This window comes from Entamoeba invadens (genome assembly GCF_000330505.1).
Source record: "Entamoeba invadens IP1 unplaced genomic scaffold scaff_1105074726325, whole genome shotgun sequence".
Classification (NCBI taxonomy): Eukaryota; Evosea; order Mastigamoebida; family Endamoebidae; genus Entamoeba; species Entamoeba invadens.
Genome location: NW_004443763.1, coordinates 84,826 through 108,600, shown reverse-complemented (window position 1 = coordinate 108,600; position 23,775 = coordinate 84,826). Strand labels below are relative to the sequence as shown.

General features: G+C 26.6%; 3 protein-coding genes across 3 annotated transcripts; all 3 read left to right on the top strand.

Annotated features, from left to right (window-relative positions):
- Positions 1 to 541: 541 nt before the first annotated feature.
- Positions 542 to 1,411, top strand: EIN_340570 (Rho GTPase, putative; the record flags this gene model as incomplete). The annotated part of the gene is made up of 2 exons (XM_004261442.1): positions 542 to 587; positions 732 to 1,411. The coding sequence occupies 2 exons, from the start codon at positions 542 to 544 to the stop codon at positions 1,409 to 1,411; spliced, it is 726 nt and encodes a 241-aa protein (XP_004261490.1).
- Positions 1,412 to 2,054: 643 nt separating this feature from the next.
- EIN_340560 (hypothetical protein) lies at positions 2,055 to 3,062 on the top strand (the record flags this gene model as incomplete). Its single annotated transcript, XM_004261441.1, has 1 exon — positions 2,055 to 3,062. The coding sequence occupies one exon, from the start codon at positions 2,055 to 2,057 to the stop codon at positions 3,060 to 3,062; it is 1,008 nt and encodes a 335-aa protein (XP_004261489.1).
- An 11,379-nt stretch (positions 3,063 to 14,441) lies between these two features.
- Positions 14,442 to 15,724, top strand: EIN_340550 (hypothetical protein; the record flags this gene model as incomplete). Its single annotated transcript, XM_004261440.1, has 2 exons — positions 14,442 to 14,912; positions 15,053 to 15,724. 2 exons carry the CDS (start codon positions 14,442 to 14,444, stop codon positions 15,722 to 15,724), a joined length of 1,143 nt encoding a protein of 380 aa, XP_004261488.1.
- Between the last annotated feature and the right edge of the window lie 8,051 nt (positions 15,725 to 23,775).

Genomic DNA, 23,775 nt, shown 5'->3' with positions numbered 1-23,775 from the left:
AACAATTGAAAATACTATATAAAAATAATAAATTAAATCGATTAATTAATAAATTAATTAATTTGAACTATTTAAAAAAATTTCCAATTTTAATTAGTTCCCGAAAAATCAGACAAATAATATTAAACAATTAAAAAGTTATTTTTGTCATTTCATTAAAAAATGAGTTTTTCTAAGAAATAATAATATTATAGTACTTTTTATTAGTAATATGGTTAATTTTTTCAATGATATTACAACTTGGTAATTCGACGAACTAATGAAAAAATAGTTTCTTGAAACCAATTATTACCAAACCATAAAAATAACAATATTAAAACGACACGTGTTGGCATATTAGTTTAAATTGTATTCATACTATTTTTTAACTTTAAGTGTTTTTTTTCTATATTAAAAGAACACAACAGGGCCTTTAGATTGAAATGAACGGGGGTTTAGGAAGTCATACTCAGGGTTTCTAAAGCTCTTTTCAATTACTTCAATTTCTTTTTGAATCGAAAAACAAAAAGACAATTTTAAGATCAACTGCAAAAGGGAGAGGATGGCAGCGGAAGTCAAGATAATAGTGATAGGGGACACCAACGTTGGTTTGTTAAAGATGATATATTTATGTATTAACATATTAACATATTTACATATCAATATATTAATATAATCATATAATCATATAATCATATTTTAACATATACAATGATATTAGACGTAAAAAGAAGAAAAAGAATAACAAGAAGGAAAGACGTGTCTGTTACTGACGTACACGACAAATGCGTTTCCTGAGACATATGTCCCGACAGTGTTTGACAATTACACTGCACCAATCAGTATTGATGGGCGGTCGATTCAAATGAATCTTTGGGATACATCCGGATCAGATGATCTTGATGAGATGCGACCAGTGAGTTATGCAGGGTCAGACTGTTTTATGATATGCTTTGCTGTGTCAGAAGAAGAATCATTTGAACGAATCAAGACAAAATGGGTTCCTGAGATAGTTGCGCATTGTGGTGTACCAAATCCACGAATAGTGATAGTAGGGACAAAGTCTGATATTCGAGACAATGCAAAGTCTGTTGATATTCTTGCAAAACAAGGAAAGCAATTAGTCAAGAAAGAGTCGATAGAGTCGATGGCAAATGAAGTGAATGCACTTGGATTCACTGAATGTTCCGCAGTCAACCAAAATGGGTTGAATGAAGCATTTGAGATGACAGCACGTGTTGCTCTTGGGATGGAAGACGGCAAAGAAAAGGACAAAGACAAGAAAGGAAAGAAAGACGACAAGAAAGACAAGAAGGCCCAAAAAGAAAAAGAAAAGAAAGAAAAAGAGGAGAAGAAGAAGCGCGAGAAAGAAGAGAAAAAGAAGGAGGGCAAAGGCGAAAAACACGGCCTTTTCGGCTTCTTGAAGAAATAAGTCGGCCCTTTATATACTCCGAGTGCGGATTTTGGCTATGAGTAAGCGACATTTCACTCATTTTTTTACTGTTTTTACTAATATTTTCTTCGCTTAAATGCGAGTTTATTCCGTTTTTAAAATCTCTCGTTTTATAAAACAATGAATTAATATAATTTAGTTATTTAATGGTTTCATATTGTTTAAAAAATAATGAAATTCTCAAAAATCTAAAATTTCATTTTTGTGTGTTTTAAGAAATAAAAATAATAAGCTATAATTTATAATAAAATTATTGATCAATTATAACATTTATTTGTATTTATAATATATTATAACAGTATTATATTTTGTAAAAACTATTTTTTCGCTTATATAATTAAAAATATAGTACTAATATCACAATTATTAATATTGAATATGATATGATTGTAGTTTAAATTTTCTTATTGATTATGGTTTCACATTTTTATTATTTTTTATTATTTATTTATATATTTGAATTATTTGAACATATAATAATTTATTATTATTATTATTTGAAATCCCGAATTACAATTTATCATTCCAAAAATATATCCATTGAAAAACAAACTAAAAATCATTCTAAATATCATTTGTTAATATTAAAAACACAACTAATATTTTCATATACAAACAAACAATGAGTGACTATAACTTGTTAGTAGAAAAATTGTTGGGGACTTGTAATGAGATAAATGTCCTAACAAAGAATTATCTCATCAAAAGAAATGCAAACGGGAAGTGTAATATTGATGATAAGAATAAACATATAACGGAAAGAATAAAAGCAGCTGAAGGATCTTTTGACCGACTCAGTGAAGTTATACAAAAGAAAGAAGAACTCCATGAAAAGTATGACATTCTTTTCACGTTATTCAAAGCGTTAGAAAGAAGATATAACACTGAAATATTTAATGACCAAACAGAAGAAGAATTTGACAAGATGATTAATTTAAACATCAAATTACTCGAAGAAAAATTTGAAATAGATAAAGCCCCTTTTGACAAACAAATCAATGATCTTGAAAAAAAGAAAAACTCAGACATTAAAGCTTACCAAATTATTAAAAAACAAAAAAACAGCACAAAACTACTTGGACTATCTTTAAAGAAAATTGATGCCCTTGAAAAAATGACGGGGAAGAAGGTGGAGAATGTCATTTTTGACAGTGAGAAGGATGAGTGGAGTAAAACAAATTCGGGTTTTAAAACAGAAATCAAAGATGAACATAATTTGTTGTTTTTGGTGGAAGATGACGAGTTGAACACGTTTGGTGGAGTGGTTTACAACGAAATTGAAAAAACAGGAGAAAATCGTGATAACAATGCTTTTGTGTTTTCTTTAATTAGAAACGACGAACTGAATCCAAAGAAGTTCGAATTTGTTAAGACTAAAGAAGAACGATATTCATTCTATTTGGGAAATGATAGAGAAAATAATCTTTTTTCGTTTGGGGATAAAGACATTGAAGTCTGTAAAACAAAAAGCAGTGGAACTAATCATTGTCAACCAGAAAGATTTTCGTATAAACTAAAGGATTTGACTAATGACATTGTTTTTTATTCAAGAAGAATTCGAGTCTATCAATTAGGTGAAAATATTCAAAAAGCACCATCTAATTTCTTTTTAAATTTATTTGCAAAATAATCGTTTCAAAGAGAAAAATTGTTTCAATGGATATTAAAGTAATATCATATTAAATTGATTTTTTATTTTTTTATTTTGAATTGATTTTGTGGTATTCACTTATAATTTTTAATAATTAAGAAACAAAATTTACAATAAAATGTTTTTTAAGGTAAAATCACGCGAATAATATAACAAAGTATATTATACACATTACCTGTTATTTTTGCATATAAAGTGCATCACAAAATTGTCGTACGGCTTATAAAACAAATACAGTCAATATTCGATAAGAGGGCTATTCAATATAAGGATTTATTCGATAAAAGACCAAAAAATAAAAGGGAGGTTTCTTATCGAATATTGAAAAAAAAATCAAAAAACAACGACTTTAGTTTTTTGCTATTTTTTAATTATTTCTTGTTCAAAACTTCAAAATGGTAATACATAAACCAAATTGTCATTAAATTGAAAAAAAATAAAATTATTTTTAAAATATTTTAAAAACAAACAAATTAGTATTTCATCTAAAACCCAAATAATGTTAATTAACGTGTCGTTGGAGCGTGTTGAATTATGATAAAACAACGCATGTTTATTTTGAAAACCAAGAGTTGTCAATATTGCTCTTCATATGTTCAGTTTAAATGCTGTTTATGTTGTTATTAGTATTTTGATTTTTTAACGGACTTTTTGTGTATTAATAAACACTAATAAAATAAAGCATTTGTTTTTCATATTATAAATCACAAAAATTTTATAAAAATTGGCAAAAATATTTTTTGGGTGAAAATATAATTTGGATTAATGTTGAGACAAAAACAAAATGTGGTATTTTTTGTTAATTATTCAAGTTTTTATTATTTGACCTTATATCGAATAAGACTGGAACATAGACTGGACTATTATCGAATATATACTGTACAGGCAGTGAAGTGAAGGTATAAATTTTCAATTGATTGCTAAATAAAAGGGTTTTCTTATCCCGAAATATTTTATTTTGATTGGCTAAAACTGTCATTCTCAATAAAACCCTTATTTAACAAGCCGAATTTGTTCTTTTTATCATAACAATTATTGACATTTTGATTATCTTGTTACCATTTTGTTTGTTTGGAAATTATATTTTATAGTTATTTTAATCATTTATAAACTATAGAAAAAAAACATTCACACATAAACCAAGAAACGAATAAACCAATAAAAAACCATCACTTAACTTACTTGGCAACAAAGCATAAATATTGCTTCATCACAACTCAAACAGATGATAAGCGTGTTTGTTTTTGCAAGCTCGCCCAATAGCCAATAACCACACTCACAACTTATCATTAATTAAAGATCTTAAAGATGATGTAATAAAATTTAATATTTGAATATTTATGTAATAAGTGATAAATAAAGACAAAATAACAATAACAAACGTGTAAAATGACACCAAAAATATTTAATCTTTGTTTTTTAAACAAGAGTTAATGCTTGGTGTTTGCCTTTTTCTTCTTTAGACTTCAATTTATTTTTTAAGTTCGTTCAATTTTATTTTTCAACTTATTTTTTCAGCAAAGTCGAATTTAAAAATAATCTAAAAATGGGTCTAAATTTTTTCAAAATATTTTTTTTAGTTTTATTGACCAAAAAATTAAACCCGAAAAAAACAGTAAAAATATGACGTAAAATTGTTCTATTATTCTCAAAACCCTTTTATTTAGTATTCAATTGAAAATTTATACCTTCATTTCACTGCCTGTATATACAATTCCAATAAATTAGATATTAATAATTTTTAATCAAAGTTTACAATAATTACAAAAACAAAACTCACATAATCATATTCATTCTATTTTAATACATTTATAAAAAAATAATCCAAAAACTAATAAGAGTAAAAAGGGGTGTTCCATATTATCTACAAATAGGCTATCAAACCTTCTCCCAGCAAACGAACCTTAACCCAAAAAAACTGATTATTTTCTATTGTATTTAACACTTTAAACAACATTGAACAAAATTCAAGTGGTCTAAAAATCGGGCAAATGTCGAGTTTATTAAATAAATTTTCGTTTTTTAAAGTTTGTTTTAGGTGCATAAACTATACACAAGCCAAAAAAGGAAAATCATCAAAAATTTGATTAATATCCCTAGAAAAACAGGCCAAAACAAAAATAGGGCGTTATTTTAAGTGTTAAAATAATAAAAAAGATTTTTCCAATAACTTTTCTTGAATATTAACAGAAGTAATAGAACGTTAAGAACCTTTATATAAACTGGTTTTCAAAAGTCTGTACTAGGGTGTCCTGAATTTTTGCATTTATTTTGTTTATTATTTTTTGGAATCGTTTTTTGTTTATAATTTCGATTGTTTTTTCCAAGTAAAAAAGAAAAAAAAACAGTCTTCAAAAAATATTTTTTTACTTGAAGAATTTTTAAGCATTAAAAATGCATTATTAAATTTGAAATAACGGGATTTTTGTTTGGGAAAAACATGTAAATGATCACAAAAGTGCATTATATTATAAAAAGCTGATAAAACAAATGCCAAAATTTTCGAAATCGAGTTCATTTATAATAAATAAAATAAATAACAAGCACAAAAGTATCGCGTAATATTGATATATTGATGGTGTTGTCACAACAATGACTGAAATATCAAAACCCAATTCTTAAATGTTTGCTCTTATTTATTTTTTCTTTAAAACTCGTTATTTCATTTTCTTTTGTTTAAAGAACAAAACCACGTGTTTGTTTTTAAAATGAAAAACTAACGAAACTGATATTTAGTTACAAATTGACACAACAACAACATCCCAATTTATTAACGTGTTTATCGTTGTATGATTTGACCATAAACGTTGAGTTTGTGTTGTGAAGTATCGAGTTGTGGTCAAATCAAATAACGGGATCGGTTTTTTTGGAAAAGGCTGGCTAATATTCCGATAAATTCCCGATATTGTACAAAAATAATTGAACGGGATTGATATTTTTTTCAAAATTAAGTCTGTACTTTCAATTTTTTGTTTTTTTGTTTTTTAAAAAAATAAAAAATAAAAAACGGGACTTTAGGTAGTTCTAAGAATACAACAGTACAGACTTTTGAAAAACAATTTAGTTAAATTTGTATTTCTTACATCAAACAAAAATACAACATTACCGTATATCCTTAAAAAACCGGGCCTATCGTTTTTTTTATTTTTATTTTATTTTTCAGCAAAATTAAAACCGCGCCTAATTATTTTTTCCATAACAATAAAAAAATAAAACAACAAAAAACAAAATGGAAAAATAAGAAACCGAGAAGTCAGATAGCTTTGATAGTGACAATGTTTCAAAGGACAAAGATTATGTAGATAATTATCAGGATGAAATCAACAATTTTGGATGACTTTTATACACAACCTTTGTTTTCAATTACCCTCGTTTTTCATTTCAAACATTTTGATACAACCATATCTTACTTAAACAGAGCAAATAAAATCAATAAGAAATGGTTTTGACATTACCATGGAACGTCTAGAAAACAAGTACATCAAAACCATTAGAGGAAAAATCCAAATATTGTTATGACTGCAAACATGGACAAACAACTACTTGTTGTGACATTTGCAAAGCAAATCATGTAGTGAGTGCAATCGCGTTTGATGTGGTGAATGATTCAAAATGAATGCTTAAATTTATTGTTATACATTTTGTTTTTTGTTTACAAAAAGATTGGATAGAAAATATCTAGTTTTCCCTTTCGAGCAAAAAAAATCAGCAAAAAAGAGTGACTTTATAAGGTTAAGATTAATTTTACCATAAAGAATAAACATATAAAGGATACTTTTAGGTATTACAATTAAATGGGAAGACAGAAGTCTTACACAATAAAGTATAAATTAGACATACTTAAGTAATCTCTTCCTTGTGGTGGTGTTCCCGGAAAATCACTGTACTCAATTAGTAAAGATAGAAACATTCCTTACACAACAGTGGAACGGTGGTCACAGATGTTAAACCAATTAAAACAGGCGGATAACAAACAGTCAAAAAGGAGACTTTTGGGTTCTGAAAAACGCCCAAAATATTTTAACATTGAAAACGAATTGTATCTATTTGTCAAAGAATGTAGACGAGACAACAAAATAGTCAACATACCATTGATTCTCGACTTTTTGAAGAAGAGAAAAACTTTGATAGAAGAACACAAACAGCAGAAATGGGTTTATAAAATGATGAGGTGATTTGGATTGTCATTTCGAAGAGTAAATCAAAATTTCATTGAAAAACCCAAAAATTAAATTGCAAAAACCAAAGAAACAGTTTAATATTTAATAGAAATTGAAAACAATCTTGATGGCATCGAAGATGATGCAATTGTGAATTTGGATGAGACTGGAATTGATTTTGATATGTGTCCAAATACAACGATTGAAATGAAATATGTCAAACATGTTTTAATTGAAACTTGTGGAAAAGAAAAATCGAAGATATCTGTCATTGTGGCTATAACCAAAAGTGGGAAAGTTTTAACTCCTTTGGTTGTTTTTCCCAAACTTAAACATGCTCCAAAAATTGAAGGTATTATTGCTGCAGTAAATATCAGTGGTTGTAACGATTCTGAGATAATGCGAAGATGGGAAGAAGAAGTGTTAATTCCATACAAAGAAAAAATGGGACTACACAAAATTGTCCTTTTTATGGACGGGGTTTCTTTTCACAAAAAAGTGTTCGATTCTTCAAATTTTGATTACTATAGGGGGTCTATAAACTGGTTGGGATCCATAAACTAGTTGGGGAATTTATTAGAAACTTTTAAAGGAAAAAACAATATTTACACGTATTTTGGAAAAGAAAAACCCTGCTCTGCAGTTTTGGGAAGTATAAAACATGTTAATTTCTATTTTTGTTTTTGTTGTTTTGCAATTTTAGAAATTAATAAAAAACTAAATGAAACCAAAAAATAACCAATAAGTAAAAACGAATCATTTATATTTTTGTAGATAAAATAAATTATTTCTGAAGAGAATCGTGTTCTCTCCTTTATCATATAACACACATTCAAATATTTTGTTTACACACTACACAAAAAGTTGTCAACGACCATGGCAAATTGGATTATCTCGCTCTCACACACATTATATATAATATTATTATCACAATCTCTCCCAGCATATTATAAATAATGCAATGAATGACTGTTTTGAGTTCAAAATATTTTCTTTTATAGTCCAAAATTCAATTTTTTAAATCCGTTGACTTTTCAATCCATTCTTATTTTTATGTAATTTTATCTTATTTAAATTTTGAATCGAAACAAAACAATGTTTTTAATTAATACAATTAATATTTAAATATAATAAAATATTAAATTTTAATTGTTTATCGAGATTCATTTGAAATTATAATGATAATAAATGTTGATTTAAATTTTTATTGAAAGTATTTTAATAAAAAACATTATTTTTATAAAATGTTTTGACTTAAGATGTTTGTTATATTATACTATTATGTGTTATAATTATTAATAATATTTATTATGAACATTTATTAGTTTATAAAATTATTATTTTATTAAAAATAATTAATCAAACATCGACTTATTCTTTGATAAATAGCAAGGATCAGACACACAACATTCAAATGGTGTTTTTAACATGTTGTAAACAGCTTCTTATTATCGACAAAACTTACTCTTGATTTTTAAGAATGTGTTTATTAAAGTTGACTTTATTGATTTATAAAACTAAAACATAATTATAATTTACTATCAATAAAACTGTTTATTTTTCATTTTATTTTCAAAAAATCAACAACCTTACAATTATAAATGTTGTGCATTTACCTATCATTCATTTCAATTTATTTATTCAATAGATGTTATCAAAGAGTCCATTACAACAATTTATTATTCCAATTTTTCAAAATAAAGAGTTTAAATTATTTTAACAGGGATTCGTTTTTTAACTTTTTAAAATTCATATTTATACATATTACTTTTTATGACGAACAATAATATTATAACCTTATCCCATATGTGTCATATATAACACTTCCTGTATAAACATATTAAAATAAACATCATCGTTAAGAGAAACGATGACAATTTTTTGGATAAATACAAAAACAGAGGTCTCATATTTCGTTCCAAAAAACAAAAAGTATAACAAATTTTTACCCGTCACTTCGCAACGGGTTTGTTACATAACAATATTTGTGAAAAAAATGATTTTTAAAATTTACAAATACAATACTTGACTCATAAAAAGCGTTTATATCATTGGCCAGTTAATAAATCTATTTTCCTTCCACAAACAAATAAATCAAAATTGTTCCAAAAAGAGAGCGAAAACGGAAAATCAAGGGTTTTTGTTTTTTTTTGAATAATAACAATAAATATTAATTGATTATGTTTTACATTGTATCAATTTCGAAGTTTTGGAGCATTTCCCAACTAGTTTATGGATCCCGACCAATTTTTAGACCCCCTATATGTAGTACCTATTATATTCCCCTCGTGTTGTACTTCTTTTCTTAAACCATTAGATGTTTGTGTGTTTAAGGGGCTTAAAGAAAATCTTCGAAATGAGTGGATGTTGTGGATGAACGATAAAGAAAATTCAATTTTTACAAAGAAAAAAGGAAACAAGAAAAGCGCAACAAGACAAGAAGTGTGTAAATGGATTTTACAATCAATTAATTTGATGAGCCCAAAGAAAATACACGACTCGTTTAATATGTGTGGTATTGATCAAAGACCTCTCGGAACTCGTATCGGAATGATGTATAACCAAATTGCTAACAGAGTATATGATGCTCTTTCTTACATTGAAAACGGTCATTTGATCTTTTCTTTTTTCCATATTTATATTTAAAATTTATTTTTTTTATTTTTTTTAAATAATTAGGCCCGGTTTTGGGGGATACACGGTAATTAATTTCATCAATTACAAATAATTTATAGCTTGAAACGATCAATAAAACCATATAAAATATCCACACAATTAATTTAAGCTGTTCCCACTCATTTTATTATTATAACTGTTCTCCACGTCTTGGATTTGAACCGAAAGACGGCCTGTAAAATGTTCTGTCACCACAGAGTATGGTTCATTCATGAATTCTCTATTATAGCCCGCATGTTCTTTTTTGTAATACATTCTGTACTCACGTTCATCCTTTGTTGTCTCTTTGTCTGACACCATTTGTGTTTTAACAAACCCACAAATATAAAATGCGGAAATGTTGTTTTTGGAATTCGCCGCTTTGTGGGAAGAAGAAACAATAGCGACAATTTATTTGGTCAAGCTGCTGGTCCTAATTTCTTTAATGGTCGATGGTTTTAAACCTTTGGAACTAAACAAGTAATCTATTGTTTCTCTTTTGCCACTCTTAACATTTTTCTTGACCTCAATAACTTGATCACTTTCAGAATAATTTCATTACCAATTTTTTCCTTTGCTGCGTTTTGCACTTTTTATATAATCAGTTTCTGTTGGTATTTTTTTGAATTAATGATACATTTAGAATAGTTTAATTATCATGGAAAAGATATAAAAAGTATTAAAAATAATAAAACCAATAAACAATGATAGTTTCATTACAAAAAATAGATCAAATAGTATTTATAATAGACTTAAAATAAAGAACAACAAACCTTTTGTACTCAAAAAATAACAACATCAAGTGGTTGACTTAGATGGCTATTATGAAAACATAAATATAGTTCACGTTTTATTTTTCATGAATTATTCGTGACACTCATTTTGTAAATGTGCTTCATAGTTATATTGAATAATTATAGCCCATTCGTTTTTTATAACTTTCTTCTGTTTTCAAAATCAGGTCCCAAGACATATTTTTTTGCTATATTTTATATATTTTGTGATCAACAAACCCATTTCCTGATATATAATAACAATGTTGTCAGAGTCGACATACTCGTTGATTTCATTAACAATAGTTTTTTAAAGATACAACTATTAACGGTTTCAAAGTGGTGCTATCTCCATACATACCCGCCAATATTGTGACCCGTCTGATTGATCTATCAACTTGATAGTAACTTCTAAAAGGTAAATATGTATCTATCAAACTATGATCACCTTTTTGTCAGTAAGGTATAAACCCACTCTCATCAATATTTAGTAACAAAGATGGAATCACTCCATTTAAATGCACACACCTAAAACTAGCGTACCGAATGGAATTGTTGAGTAATTAATTTGCACACTCTTCGTATTCTAAAAGCAGGTATTGTTTTAACTGGACTCGTTTACCGTTCTTGTGGTTGAATGTGTTTTATTGATAATCCTTCTTTGGATAAACGATTTAATATTGTTTGTTAACACAACCTTTTCCATATTGTGGTTTCTATCAAATACACAAGTGTTGTTAGTGAAATAGGGTCTGGTGTATTTAGTTTTTTTAATGATTTTGTTCGCGATTACCAATACTTCCATTTCTGTTAACACACTTTTTCTGCCAACTTTAGATGCAATACCGACATATTTCTCTTTATCAATCACTGATTTTTTGGAACTCCAAAAAATCAGCTTTTTGAACTGAAATTTTTGGTATTCCATTGTCTTGAGCATTTACAACTTTCAATTGTTCAAACAAACAAGTACAACTCAACAGTGCTCGGAAATTTTCAAGAAGAACAGATAGAATTTTATCTTTTTGTAATTGATTTGCTTCAATGTTGAGTTTATTTGAAGCAAGCCTTCTCAAGGGTTTAGATTTTAAAGGTTTCATTTGTTTTTTAACCCTTCGAGGAATGAAAAATTTTTATTTTTTTCTTTTTTTTAGAAAAAAGTTTCAAAAAATAATTTCACTTTTCCAAAAAATGAAAATAATGGCGACTTTTCATGAACAATTTAGAACGATTTTTGACATATTTGATAAAACAGTTCAACTCAAATTCAAACTTTTGAATTATTTATAAAACATTTCATCATTCATAAACTCAAATTATTTGGGTTTTGTTAAAGATTTGTCCTTCAATCAATAAAATATACAATTTAACAAATTAATATTAGTAATAAAAATAATACGAAAATAAACTGTTTTCATAAACAAATAAAATTGTTAACAAAATCGATTAAAGAATACTATCAGATATTCAAGTTTTTCAAAAACAAAATAAAAAACACTTAAAACAAGTGCAGCAATTTGGGTTCTATATAACCAATATGATTGGTTCAAACCAAAATAAAATAAGAAGATGACAAAAATATTGTTGTTGAAATAAAAAATGGATTCCACTCAAACTAAAAATACTCAAAGAACCAAATAACATCAAAATATTACGATAAAAACCCACTACTTACTATTAATTTTATGTGTTATTCATCTAACACAATAATAACATTAAATTAATTATCTTATATGGTAAAACAACGCTATAAAACATCAATTTAAGTCGAGAAAAATAGCAGTTTTGGAGACATTATACAATGCGTGACAAAAGAATAATAAATTGTATAGTAATTTTAATTATAAATAAACTATAAAAAATCAACCTTTGAATAATAAAAATGATAATTGAATTATTATATATTTTATGATTTATTTTAACAATAATAATTTAAAGTAAACCAAATGAACACCTGCACAAATATAATTAAATTGAGCCAAGAATAAACAGCCTTGATTATGCTATTTCATTTCTCATCTGCAACTTTCTCCTTCTCATGTCTGTCGTTAATGCCTGGGTACATTAAATTCAATCATAGGAGACAATGCTTAATATAACTTGTTTCTGATGTCGACATCGCACCTTGCGATTGAGTTGTAATTTGTCTCGTGGATACCTGATGCTTCCATGCCAATAAAAATGGCTAGTAGTGTGCTTCTGGCATCTGAATCTCTCGTTTCCAATGGTAATGATTTCACCATTTGATAGTTAATGTGATTTCTTAAATTGTGATGATGAGGAAACCTTCTGCATTTCTCTGTTGATGTCAAGAGCAATGTAGTAAACACTAATCTGTGTTTGTAGTTCACAAAATAATTAGTTTATGTATTTTATTTTTATTTATAAACATGGAAAACAAGTCTTTTGTTTTTAATTTATTACTATGAATGGAACACAATTACGTGTACTTTCAGGAAATAACGATAAAAACACAAGAAAAAAATAAGATAATTTGCAACAATTTGTCTTGGATTATTATGTTGGTTAGTAGTGTTTTTATTTGAACTTTAAATTCGATTGTAATCCATCTCTAATTATTCGACTCTATTTAATTCTTCTTGTTTTTTTTTGTCAAGTATGTTTCTGTTTTTCGATAATTATTTTTATTTTTATATACAACAACATTATATTACCATTTATTGAAATAAATATATTATTTAAATAATTATTGATAGTAGAAGAAAAATATAATCGATACTAAACACAATCTGTTTAAAAAACCAATTTTCTTAAAACTTTTATCAGTTGTGTTGTTGTATTTATATTATATAATAAAATCGTTTACTAATAAGTTTCTATTATAATTATTATATTAAAGTAGTTGTGTATATATTAAAAATACGACAAAAAAGTTGTTTTGTTTATTTCGTTTTAATTGAGAAATTTGAATCAATTTTTATTTTTTTGATGGATTTCAAAAAGTAGCAATATTATATTTTTACAATAATTTATTACTTGTTGTAAATTATTGTATATTAATTTGGATACAAGACAACAAAATATATATATATCCATCAAACGTTTGAAAATAATTCCACTCAATGAAACATAAAAACAAGCTAATAATTCATTTTTAAATTAGTTTGAATTATAAATATAATCAATAATAACAATGAAAATTAGTTATAATTTGTATTATTTTAAAATAAATATAATCTAAAGTATAAATTAAAATTATAATGTTTTTTTATTAATTTAGATTATTTTTATTTAATTCAATAATAATTAATAAATTATTTATTGATCGTTTTTTATAGTAATATTATTATTTATTATATATATGTAAATCAATGTAATATTAAAATATGTTAAATTAAAACAGTATATTTCTATCGCAACCATTTTTATCGAATTTAAAAACATAAACCTTATGCAAGAAGACGAGATTGTTGGCACATTTAAATGGAAGAAAGAAGGAGAATCACAAAAAGCTCACGACACGTTAAAGCTTCGCCTGATCGAACTTACTCGTTTGATCCCAAAGGAAGTAATTTAACTGAAGTTGAGTGTTTTAGGTTGTTTTTTGTGAAGAGATAACAAATAACCTTTTGTTGTTTTCAAATAAAAAAATAGCCAAAGAACATAAGACTGATGATAACAAACTTTCTAAAACGAGCATCCTGAGGTACCTAGGAATTCTTCTCTACATGGGAGCTCACCATGATGTCATTAATCCTGTGGAAGAGCTTTGGTCAATCGACCACGGAAAATCTATTTATAGAAATAGCATGCCACTTGACATGTTTAAATTCATTTCTTCACACATCGAAACTTACGATGTGGGCCAGCCAGATGATGTTTGTGATGATGCATCAGACACTTCAGATGATGGGGAAGTCGAAGAGAAAGAGGAAGCTGACAACGGACCAGAAGGAGAGTATTTCAACTGCGCAGAATATTCAGATCGAGATTTCAGAGATCTCTCTGAAGAGCAACTCAGGAAGGATGTCAGAATCAAAAGGGGCATCGTTTGTAGTGGAGTTGTTAAAGTCGTCCCTGCAATAACTCCAAATGCACACGACAGCTTTTCTAAAATTAGAGTGATTTTAGATAAGTTTATTTCTAACCTTGTCAACCAAACCTATTACAAACCTAGTAATAGTGTTTCGGTTGACGAACATTTGTGTTCTTATAAAAGGCATATGTGGGCTAAGGTGTTTATTAAGTCCAAGCCTGGACGTTATGGTATAAAGTTTTGGGTTTGTTCTATTTTTACCAAATGAGTTTTATTTATGAAGTCAAAAATGACGGATAGTTATTATTGGTTTGACACGTATGATCAAATTTAATAATTTAATTATTTGTTTATTTGAGTTATTTATAGTTTTCTAACTCGTAGATGTGTGCTGACTGTGAGACAGGAATGACTCTAAACCTCCAAATGTACTGTGGTAAGTGTGGTGGTAAGGAGGACAATCAGGGCTTTAGAGTGGTCAAAGACATGGTGCTACCCATGTTATGCCGTGGTAACAAGTTTACCGTTGTGTGTGACAACTTCTTCTGTACGTTAAGGTTGTCACACTACCTTGCTTCATGTGGGTGCCAACTTTTGGGAACCATGAGGATTAATAGGAAAGAACTTCCTGACGAAGCCAAGGCAAGCAAAGGGAGAACTCCCGATACCACCATCTTTTTCTCGAAAGGAAAGTGTAAGCTCATCTCTTACTTCAACGAGAAAAAGAAGCTGGTATTGGTCTTGTCAACCTGCCACAAAAAGAATGAAATTGAAGTCGTCGAGCAGGATGTGTTCATTGGCAAAGAAAAAATGACAATACACAAACCCCAGCCCATCCTTGATTACAACCACAAAATGGGTGGGGTTGACACTGTGGATCAGATGACCAGGTATTATACATGTAGACGTCGAACAAACGGGTGGAACATCGGGGCTTTATATGATATGATTGATATAGCTGCCTTAAACGCGTATAAAATGTACTCAAATTACCACCCTTGCAAACGAGTGGATTTTTTGAACAATCTTTCTGGTGCTTTAATGAAAATGAAATGATTTTTCTATTTTGTTTGGTTTTTTATAAAGTAGGAACTGTTTATTTCATTCAATACGTGCTTTTTTATTGAACCTCGAAAAACATTATCGTGAAATAAAATAAAAATAGGGGTCATTATACCATTTTTTTACTTATGGATAAGTTTTTAAAAACTTGTCTTATAACAACATTGTGATGTCGTTGCTCAACACCATAAACAACCGTTGTTAAAGTATATGCATGAGTATTATGGTGATAATGATGTTATAATGGTGTTTGTTGATAATTCTATCAAATTGTAAATTTATTATTACAAAACTATAATTTATTAAATTTTTATTTTTATAAATAATATTTTTTATTATATAATATAGTTCAAAATATTTTTTTATTATTTGTTAAGTTTTTTACTATTTGTTTTTTGTTTATAATTTCTATTATCCCTTTATTTTTAATTTAAATTATTTGTTTGTTGCCCAAAAATGCATAATTCGAAAATGCATAAACAGTGGCTGCAAAATAAGCATTTGATTACCATATACAATAACATTTATATGAAAATGATAATATCAAATCAATTATGCCCTTTGTTTTTGTTTGAAAATGATAAAAAATAAATTAACAAATAATAAATTCATATCTTGCTTCTTTGACAGTGGCACGACGTGAAACTCAACGGGTGACCATAAAACCTCATGGTGATCAAAGTTTATACAAACGCGACTATATTGACTGTTTAAGTCATTTTTGAGAATTTTTCTCGATTTTGTGATTTTTGATACTTTTGAAAATGTATTTTAGATATTTTTGTTTATTTTACACTTATTTTCTTTAAGATTTATTTTTCAAAGTCGGAACAAACAAAAGTGTCTTTTCGTCTTATCTTATTTCTTTTACAAAAAATAGCAAAACCCAATTTTTTAAATTATTGTATTTTTCAAAGTTTACAAAAAAATCTATTTATTTTACCTTGTAATTGTTTTTGAGATCAATTGCATATTGAAATTTCAAGACACCTCAAAGTCTATGCTTTAATATTTTTTCTTTGTTATTTTATGATGTAATTGATTTTGAATATTCCGGACCAGTATGTTTTATGATGCAATTTGGTCTTTGTTATACTTTATAATTAATTTTATTATCGTTTAGTTGTGGACATCTAAATAAATTTTTGATCTGACTTTTCCATTGAACCGTGACTTGTTTCTGAAAGGATCAAGCAAAAAAGTGAACCTTTGTTCATCCCAACTTCAACAAAAAATTCACTTTTTTACTATAATTTATAACATTTTACTATAAAAAATTACTAGAGCCGTCGTTCCAGGGTGTCTAGCTTTTTTGAAAAAATTAAAGAAAAATGGTCACATTTACATTACAATTGACTAAGATTTTTATTTTTTTTACAAATTTTGATTTTTCCCTTCCTCGAAGGGTTAATTATGATAATCAACAATAGTTTCAAACAAATGCAACAAAATAAGCTGTACTAAAAACAACTTTTGTATTCCATCTTATTATTTATTTTATTATGGTTTTAAATAATAAAATTATTACATAAAGTATAAAATATGTTTCTTCTTTGGACAAAAATTCCTTCTCAAACATATACAGCCATTATTGTTAACATACCATACCGAATATTAAATCGATATTAATCTTTTATTATTAAACAATAAAATAATAAATATTAATAATCAATAATATATTTAAAATTAAATTAAAGACCAACAGAAAATAGTCGTACAGCAAGAAAATTGTCGTACACTTGTATCAAACAAACCAAAAAATCGGGAATATTTTTTCACATATAAAATTTGACTAAACAATCAGGAAAATAATTGGGTTTTGAAAAAATAAAAACCCGACTTTATACAGAAAAAAACCTTAAAACAATGTGTACGACTATTTTCTGATGTACGACAGTTTTCTGGTGCTCTTTATAATTTATTATTTTTTTGTTTAACAAATAATTCACAAAAAATAAAAAAAAACAAACCAAAAATTGTTTCGTTAAACAACGACTTGATTATCTATAATAGCAATAGTTTATTACAAATGTTACTGGAACAAACAATGATCAAGTCTTTGTTTGGAACCCTTATTTATGTCTTTTATTAGTTTTAATTGACTTTTGATAAAAACATCAAAAAACGAACTTTAAATAATAATATAAGTTCGTTTTTTATATTGATAATAAAGTCATTCCGAATAAGTGTGCAACTTTATTTTTTCTTTGTTTTTTACTCACAACAAAGGTGAAACTCTATTTTTCAACAATAACAATAACAAAAAGTAGAATTAGGTTATAAATCAACATAAAATATAACTCGATATTTAAATGATAAGTTCAAATGCTTGTTTAATTAAAAAACATTGAAAACAAAGAATTCCAATTGTCATACAAAACGAATAAAATAACGTTGTATATCGATTGTGGATGGCGCAAATGATAAACATCTCGTTTATAAAAAAGAAAATAATGGGAAAAGCCAATTTTTGTGATTCAAAGACTCTTTTGCTGCAAAATTACGGTAAACACGAGACTGTTGAATAGGTGCAACCCAAAAAACTAATTGAGAAAAATTGTGCAACTTTAGTAATAATTTAGTTATAGTATTTTAATTAGAGTAATAGTTTTACAGAAATTTGTTTGTGTTTTTTTGTTTTTTATAAAAAACATATAATTTTTTTACTATAATTATATTATAAACAAAGTTGCACTGACACGTCAAAGTTGCACTGTTTAAAGAATGACTTTACATTGTTGAGTTTATTAATCTTTATATTCAATTGATTCATTTACTTTAATACAACAATCGAAAGAAAAATAATCATAAGTCAACATGGTGTATTAAAGATAAGATGGTACATATTTTACGTCATTTTTATGAGTATTAAATTTAAAAACCAAGTTCAATAATTATCAATAGTCAATGAAATAATAAAAACTATATTTTACTATTTATGACAAAACAAAGGTACAGTCAAAGTCGTAAATAACAAAAATCAATTTCAAAATAACGATTCAAATTTAATCAATAAAAATATTCATTTAAGAAAATATCTTAGTAAAGAAAAGTCAAAAAAACAAAACAGAACAAAAAGTCCTTTGTATTTAATTTTCCAAAAAAATCTTTTTTCAAAATGAACCTTTTGTGTAAATAATTTGTTTTAAAAGCTGTACGACCATTATATGGTGCTTTATCGATGACACAATTACTTTGTTATTTAAATTATTAACCAATTAATTAAACACAAAACAAAAAATATTTTATCAAAAATGGGTGGTTGTGTTGTATAGTTTGTTTATATTACGAAATAATTATTAAATTATGGTATTTCTTAGTTGTATTTTAATTTAAATATACAGACAGAGTATTTAATGGGTGCCAAGAAATTAGAAGATTGATTGATGTAAATATTCGGGTTTTAATTTTTTGTTTTTATTTTTTTTTCTTGATAAAACTTGATATGAAAACGCGTGCCAAACTCATTTCATTTTTTAAAATAATTCTAACGCCCAATAAGTTTCTGGCACCCCTTAAATACTCTTTTTGTATAAAAAATTATAATTAGTTTTAATTAATTCATTTTTGATATTTTTACAAATTTCTGAATGACTTTTTAATAACAAAAAACAATTTTAAAATAGAAATTGTATATGAAAGGCGATCACGGTGAATCTATTTATGTTGATTGTTTTGGCTTTTTTACTCAGGAAATAAATATAGGACGATTATAATTGAAAATTAAAAATTTATAAAATATTTTTTTCCTAAAAAAATACAACATACAGTCAAAGCCGTCTATTTGTCGTAATTATAATTGTCGAAGTTGCTTAATTGTCGCACAACTGGCCAATAATTTCAGTGTACGACAATTAAATATTTTGTTCTCGAATCTGTAACTTTTGTTGAATTAAAAGCTAATTTTTTTATAAAAAATAAATTTCAATATTAAAAAGAATTTTCTACAAAAATCATTTATTTAAGACAAATAGATAATTTTTTCTTCTGGATTTACAACAAATAAATGCCTTTGACTGTACTTTGCTCCAAAAATAAAAAAACAAAATAATTGTAATATAATATTTTATATTTTGAATCTGTTTCTCAACATTTTCTGTTAAAAATTATTCTTGTTATCTTTTAATAAAAAATTTTATAACTTTAATAAATTATTTAGTACAAATAATTATTTTTACAAATATATGTTAAACCGCAATTGAGTTATGTGGACGGGAAATTTGTATTGATTAATAACAAAGCGTTTATATTGCGGAGACTTTGGATACATCTCCGTAGCTAGTTAGTTACAACTAACACAACAATGAAAGTCCTGCGCTATTTTTTATTAATTTTTTTTCTAGTGGTATATAAATTATGCAGATTTAGGGGGGACTCATTTTATCTATATTTTATAATACTTTAATTAAATAGCGAGGGACGCGTTTTCAAATTTTCCCAAAATTCCGAAATATAGTACCGAGTTTATTTTTAAATTATTTTTCTTAATATTTATTTTTTATTTTCACTAAAATGACTTCTTTAGATACTTTTGAAATTTCAAAAATTAATTCAAAATATTCAATGGGGAGCTTAAACTACTGTTTGCGAACTACCTCTTTGCTACTTTACTAACAAAAACCCAAATATGGGTTTCTTTTTGTCGTCTTGGATTTTAATAAAAAATATTATCTTTATTTCGAATCCGATTTTTTAACTAAATTTAATACATAATATAAATCTAATTTATTTGTAGATAAATAATATCTCATAACGGGTATTAACATATCTGCTATTGTATTTTTACAATTGTTGTCTATCCTTTTTACATTCTTTATTATTACATCCAATTTATCGTTAAGTGTATTTATTCTATTTTCTATTTCTTCTATTTTTAAATTTATAGAATTTTGCTCTTTAGAAATATAGTTTCGTATTTCTTCTGTATTTTTATCCATTTCTTCGTTTAAACTCTTTTCTTCAATTCTAACTCTCTTCTTAACTAATTCTTGTTTTCCTTTAATTTTACAAAATACATATTCTTTAATATAAATATTTGCATTTAAATCTTTTGTATCTAAATTATTTACATCTGGATTATTATAGATATATCTGTGTATTTCTTTAATACATTGTTTTAAATCTTCTATTTTTTCTAAATTATAATTCTTTGTTATATTTTTAATAATTTGTATATAATCTGTTTTGTTTTCTTTATCTTCGGTAACTGTCTTTATACTATCGTTAGACCGAAGGTCCGCGACCAAGTTATCCTTGGGATGTGTAGATACATTTTTAGTCTGCATCGGAGACGTAGATTTACTTTTAGATAAAAAAATTGTTTATAAGGTCCATTTTATAAATATAAAAATACTAAAAATATTATATTGGGAATTATGTATACCATTTATGTGTCTTATGTGGGTAAATTATGTTAATACATGTTAATCTATATCTTATATTATACCAGATTGTTTGGGATTATTTTATTTAAATTTTTATTTCCTTAAAATGGTTAAATTATTTTATAATAGTTTAGAATCGAAAACATAGAAGATAAGATTACTATTAAAACATTAAGAAACAAAACATATAATTTTGTTACAAAAGAAGGAAAATATTCTTATACTTTTCCAACAACGTTTTTAAAAAAATATAAACCCATTTATTACAATTATCTTAATAAAGAATTTATAGAAATGCTATTAACAAGTGTTTTATTTATATAATCTAGCTTTATGTTTAGATGGTGTGGTTTTAAAAGGACCAGAGATAACATTAAAAGCAATTTTATTTTTAACTTTATCTTCTACAATTTGTTTTAACCAATAAGATATAGAATAATTATCTTCTTTAGTAATTCCACTTTTAGTTGTTATTTTTGCTTTAATAATTCCACTTTTCTTTAATAATTTATATCCAACTATATTAATATTATCTCCTTCGTTAACTTCCTAGTTGAATTTCTTAGAATCCTTTAATGTTAAATAAGGTAATTCTTTTAATTGTAAATTATTAAGAGTTTCTTGGATATCTTCTGTGTTATTGGTTTTAGCTTCTTCTATTTCTACTTTTGCACATTTATTTTTCGAAGAAGATGTAAATGTACCAGTTTTACATATTGTTAATATTGGGTTACCACTAATAGAACCTCTTGCTATAATTCCATAAATATCTAATTGTTTAAGATAATTTTGGCCTCTATTTAAATATGTTGTTAAATTAGTAGTAGACCAATAAAAATATAATTCTGTTTCTTCTGTTATAATAGGATCTTTTGAACAAGCCAATAAAAGAGTATCTCCAAACCTACTTTTTGTTTCTTTAAAACCATAAACATATAATATAGTATTATCTTCTAAATCTATAAACATCTTACTATATGCTTTACAATTTTTATAAATTCCATATAATTTGTTTCTACATATTTCCATATACAGTGTGGTCATTAAACCTTATGTGAAACCTTGAGGCTTATGCGATTTTTTAGAATAATTTTTAGTATTATTATTATGAAAAACTATACAAAAATAAATCAAATCATAAGTTATTTTAGTTATTTCCATATATATAAATAAAACAATCATTTTTATGAAGAAATAACACCAACATCAATTTAGACAATCTAGAACAAAGTGTGTACTGATCAGTGTAAGCATGGTTAAGATTTCTTATCTTAAACCCGATTTGTGGCTTTTTGTCTCTTTGTTTTTTTAAACAACCGAAATATGAATAAAAAATGCTGACCATGGTGTGAAATAGATTTTAAACAGTTTTCAGTAAAAAGGAGTTATTAGACACTTAACAAATAATTCCTTTGCGTCTGCAACGATTGTGTCTATCTACTCCTTTGAAAGTCTTCCAGCTGCTATACATGACAGTGTTGTGTTCAAAAATCACCAGTCGAGTGCACCTTGATAATTGCTTCAATTGCTTCCTTGTCATCTGGTGAGAGCTTTGCTGCAATTTGCTCGTTGAGTGTGTTTTTCATCGAGTAGCAGTAGTTCTCAAGTCCATTCTTCGCCTCGACAAGCTCCTTCATCTTGTCGTCCTCCGCCTTGAGCTTCTCTGCGTCTTCAACCATTTTGTCTGTTTACTTCTTTGAAAGTCTTCCCTTGTCGTTTGTGATTGTGATCCTGTTCTTCTTTTACCTGTTGTCTTGTCTTTAGCCGAGACAATTTGAATCAATGTCAATTATGACTTCCACTTGTGGAGATCACGTGGTGCGGGTGGGATGCCACACAACTCAAACTTGCCAAGTATGTTGCAATGTGATGTATTGGATGCATCACCCTCAAAGACTTGGATGAGCACGCCTGGCTGGTTGTCTGCATATGTTGAGAAGATCTGTGACTTCTTTGCTGATAGAAGGCAACACGTCTTTTGTTGCCTTCTACCATTTACTTTACTCGCTCTTTGTTTAGAGAGTGTGATATATTAGTTCATTTTAGTTCAATTCTTTTTGTTGATTTTCATTTTGTTAAATTGTCTTCTTATATTTTCCAAATCAACCTTTTTATTTTTGTAATCGCATAAGCCTCGTAGTTCAGTTTTTTTGTTTTTTTGTATAAAACCGTGTTTTTTGCCTTTTTAATAATAAAAGTATTGATTTTTTTCTATCATTTATAGTTTTTTATATTTAGAAAATCGCATAAGGTTGCGGGTATCACATAAGGGTGAATACCACATCTTTATTTTCTTTGTTCCATTTCTTCTTCTATTTCTTTATTTTTAGCTTGTAATTCTTCTATTTTTTCTTTATTAACAAGATTAAATGCTTCCAATAATTCATGTTCTTTAATTTCTTTATTAATTGTTCTTATAGTTAAGTTATCGTCTGGGTAATTAAATAATTACATATTAAATTCTTTAAACACTGTGGTATAATTTGTTGTTTTAATTAGAGATATGGTTTTCTTGGATAATTTAAATTTAAACGTCTTATTTGGTAACAATCCAACTTCTTCTGGTTGTTTACTAAAAGCATCGTCTTTATAAGTAGCTGTATGTAATTTATCGGACCAGATGTAACATATGTTTCTAAATCTTTATTATTTGTGTACTTT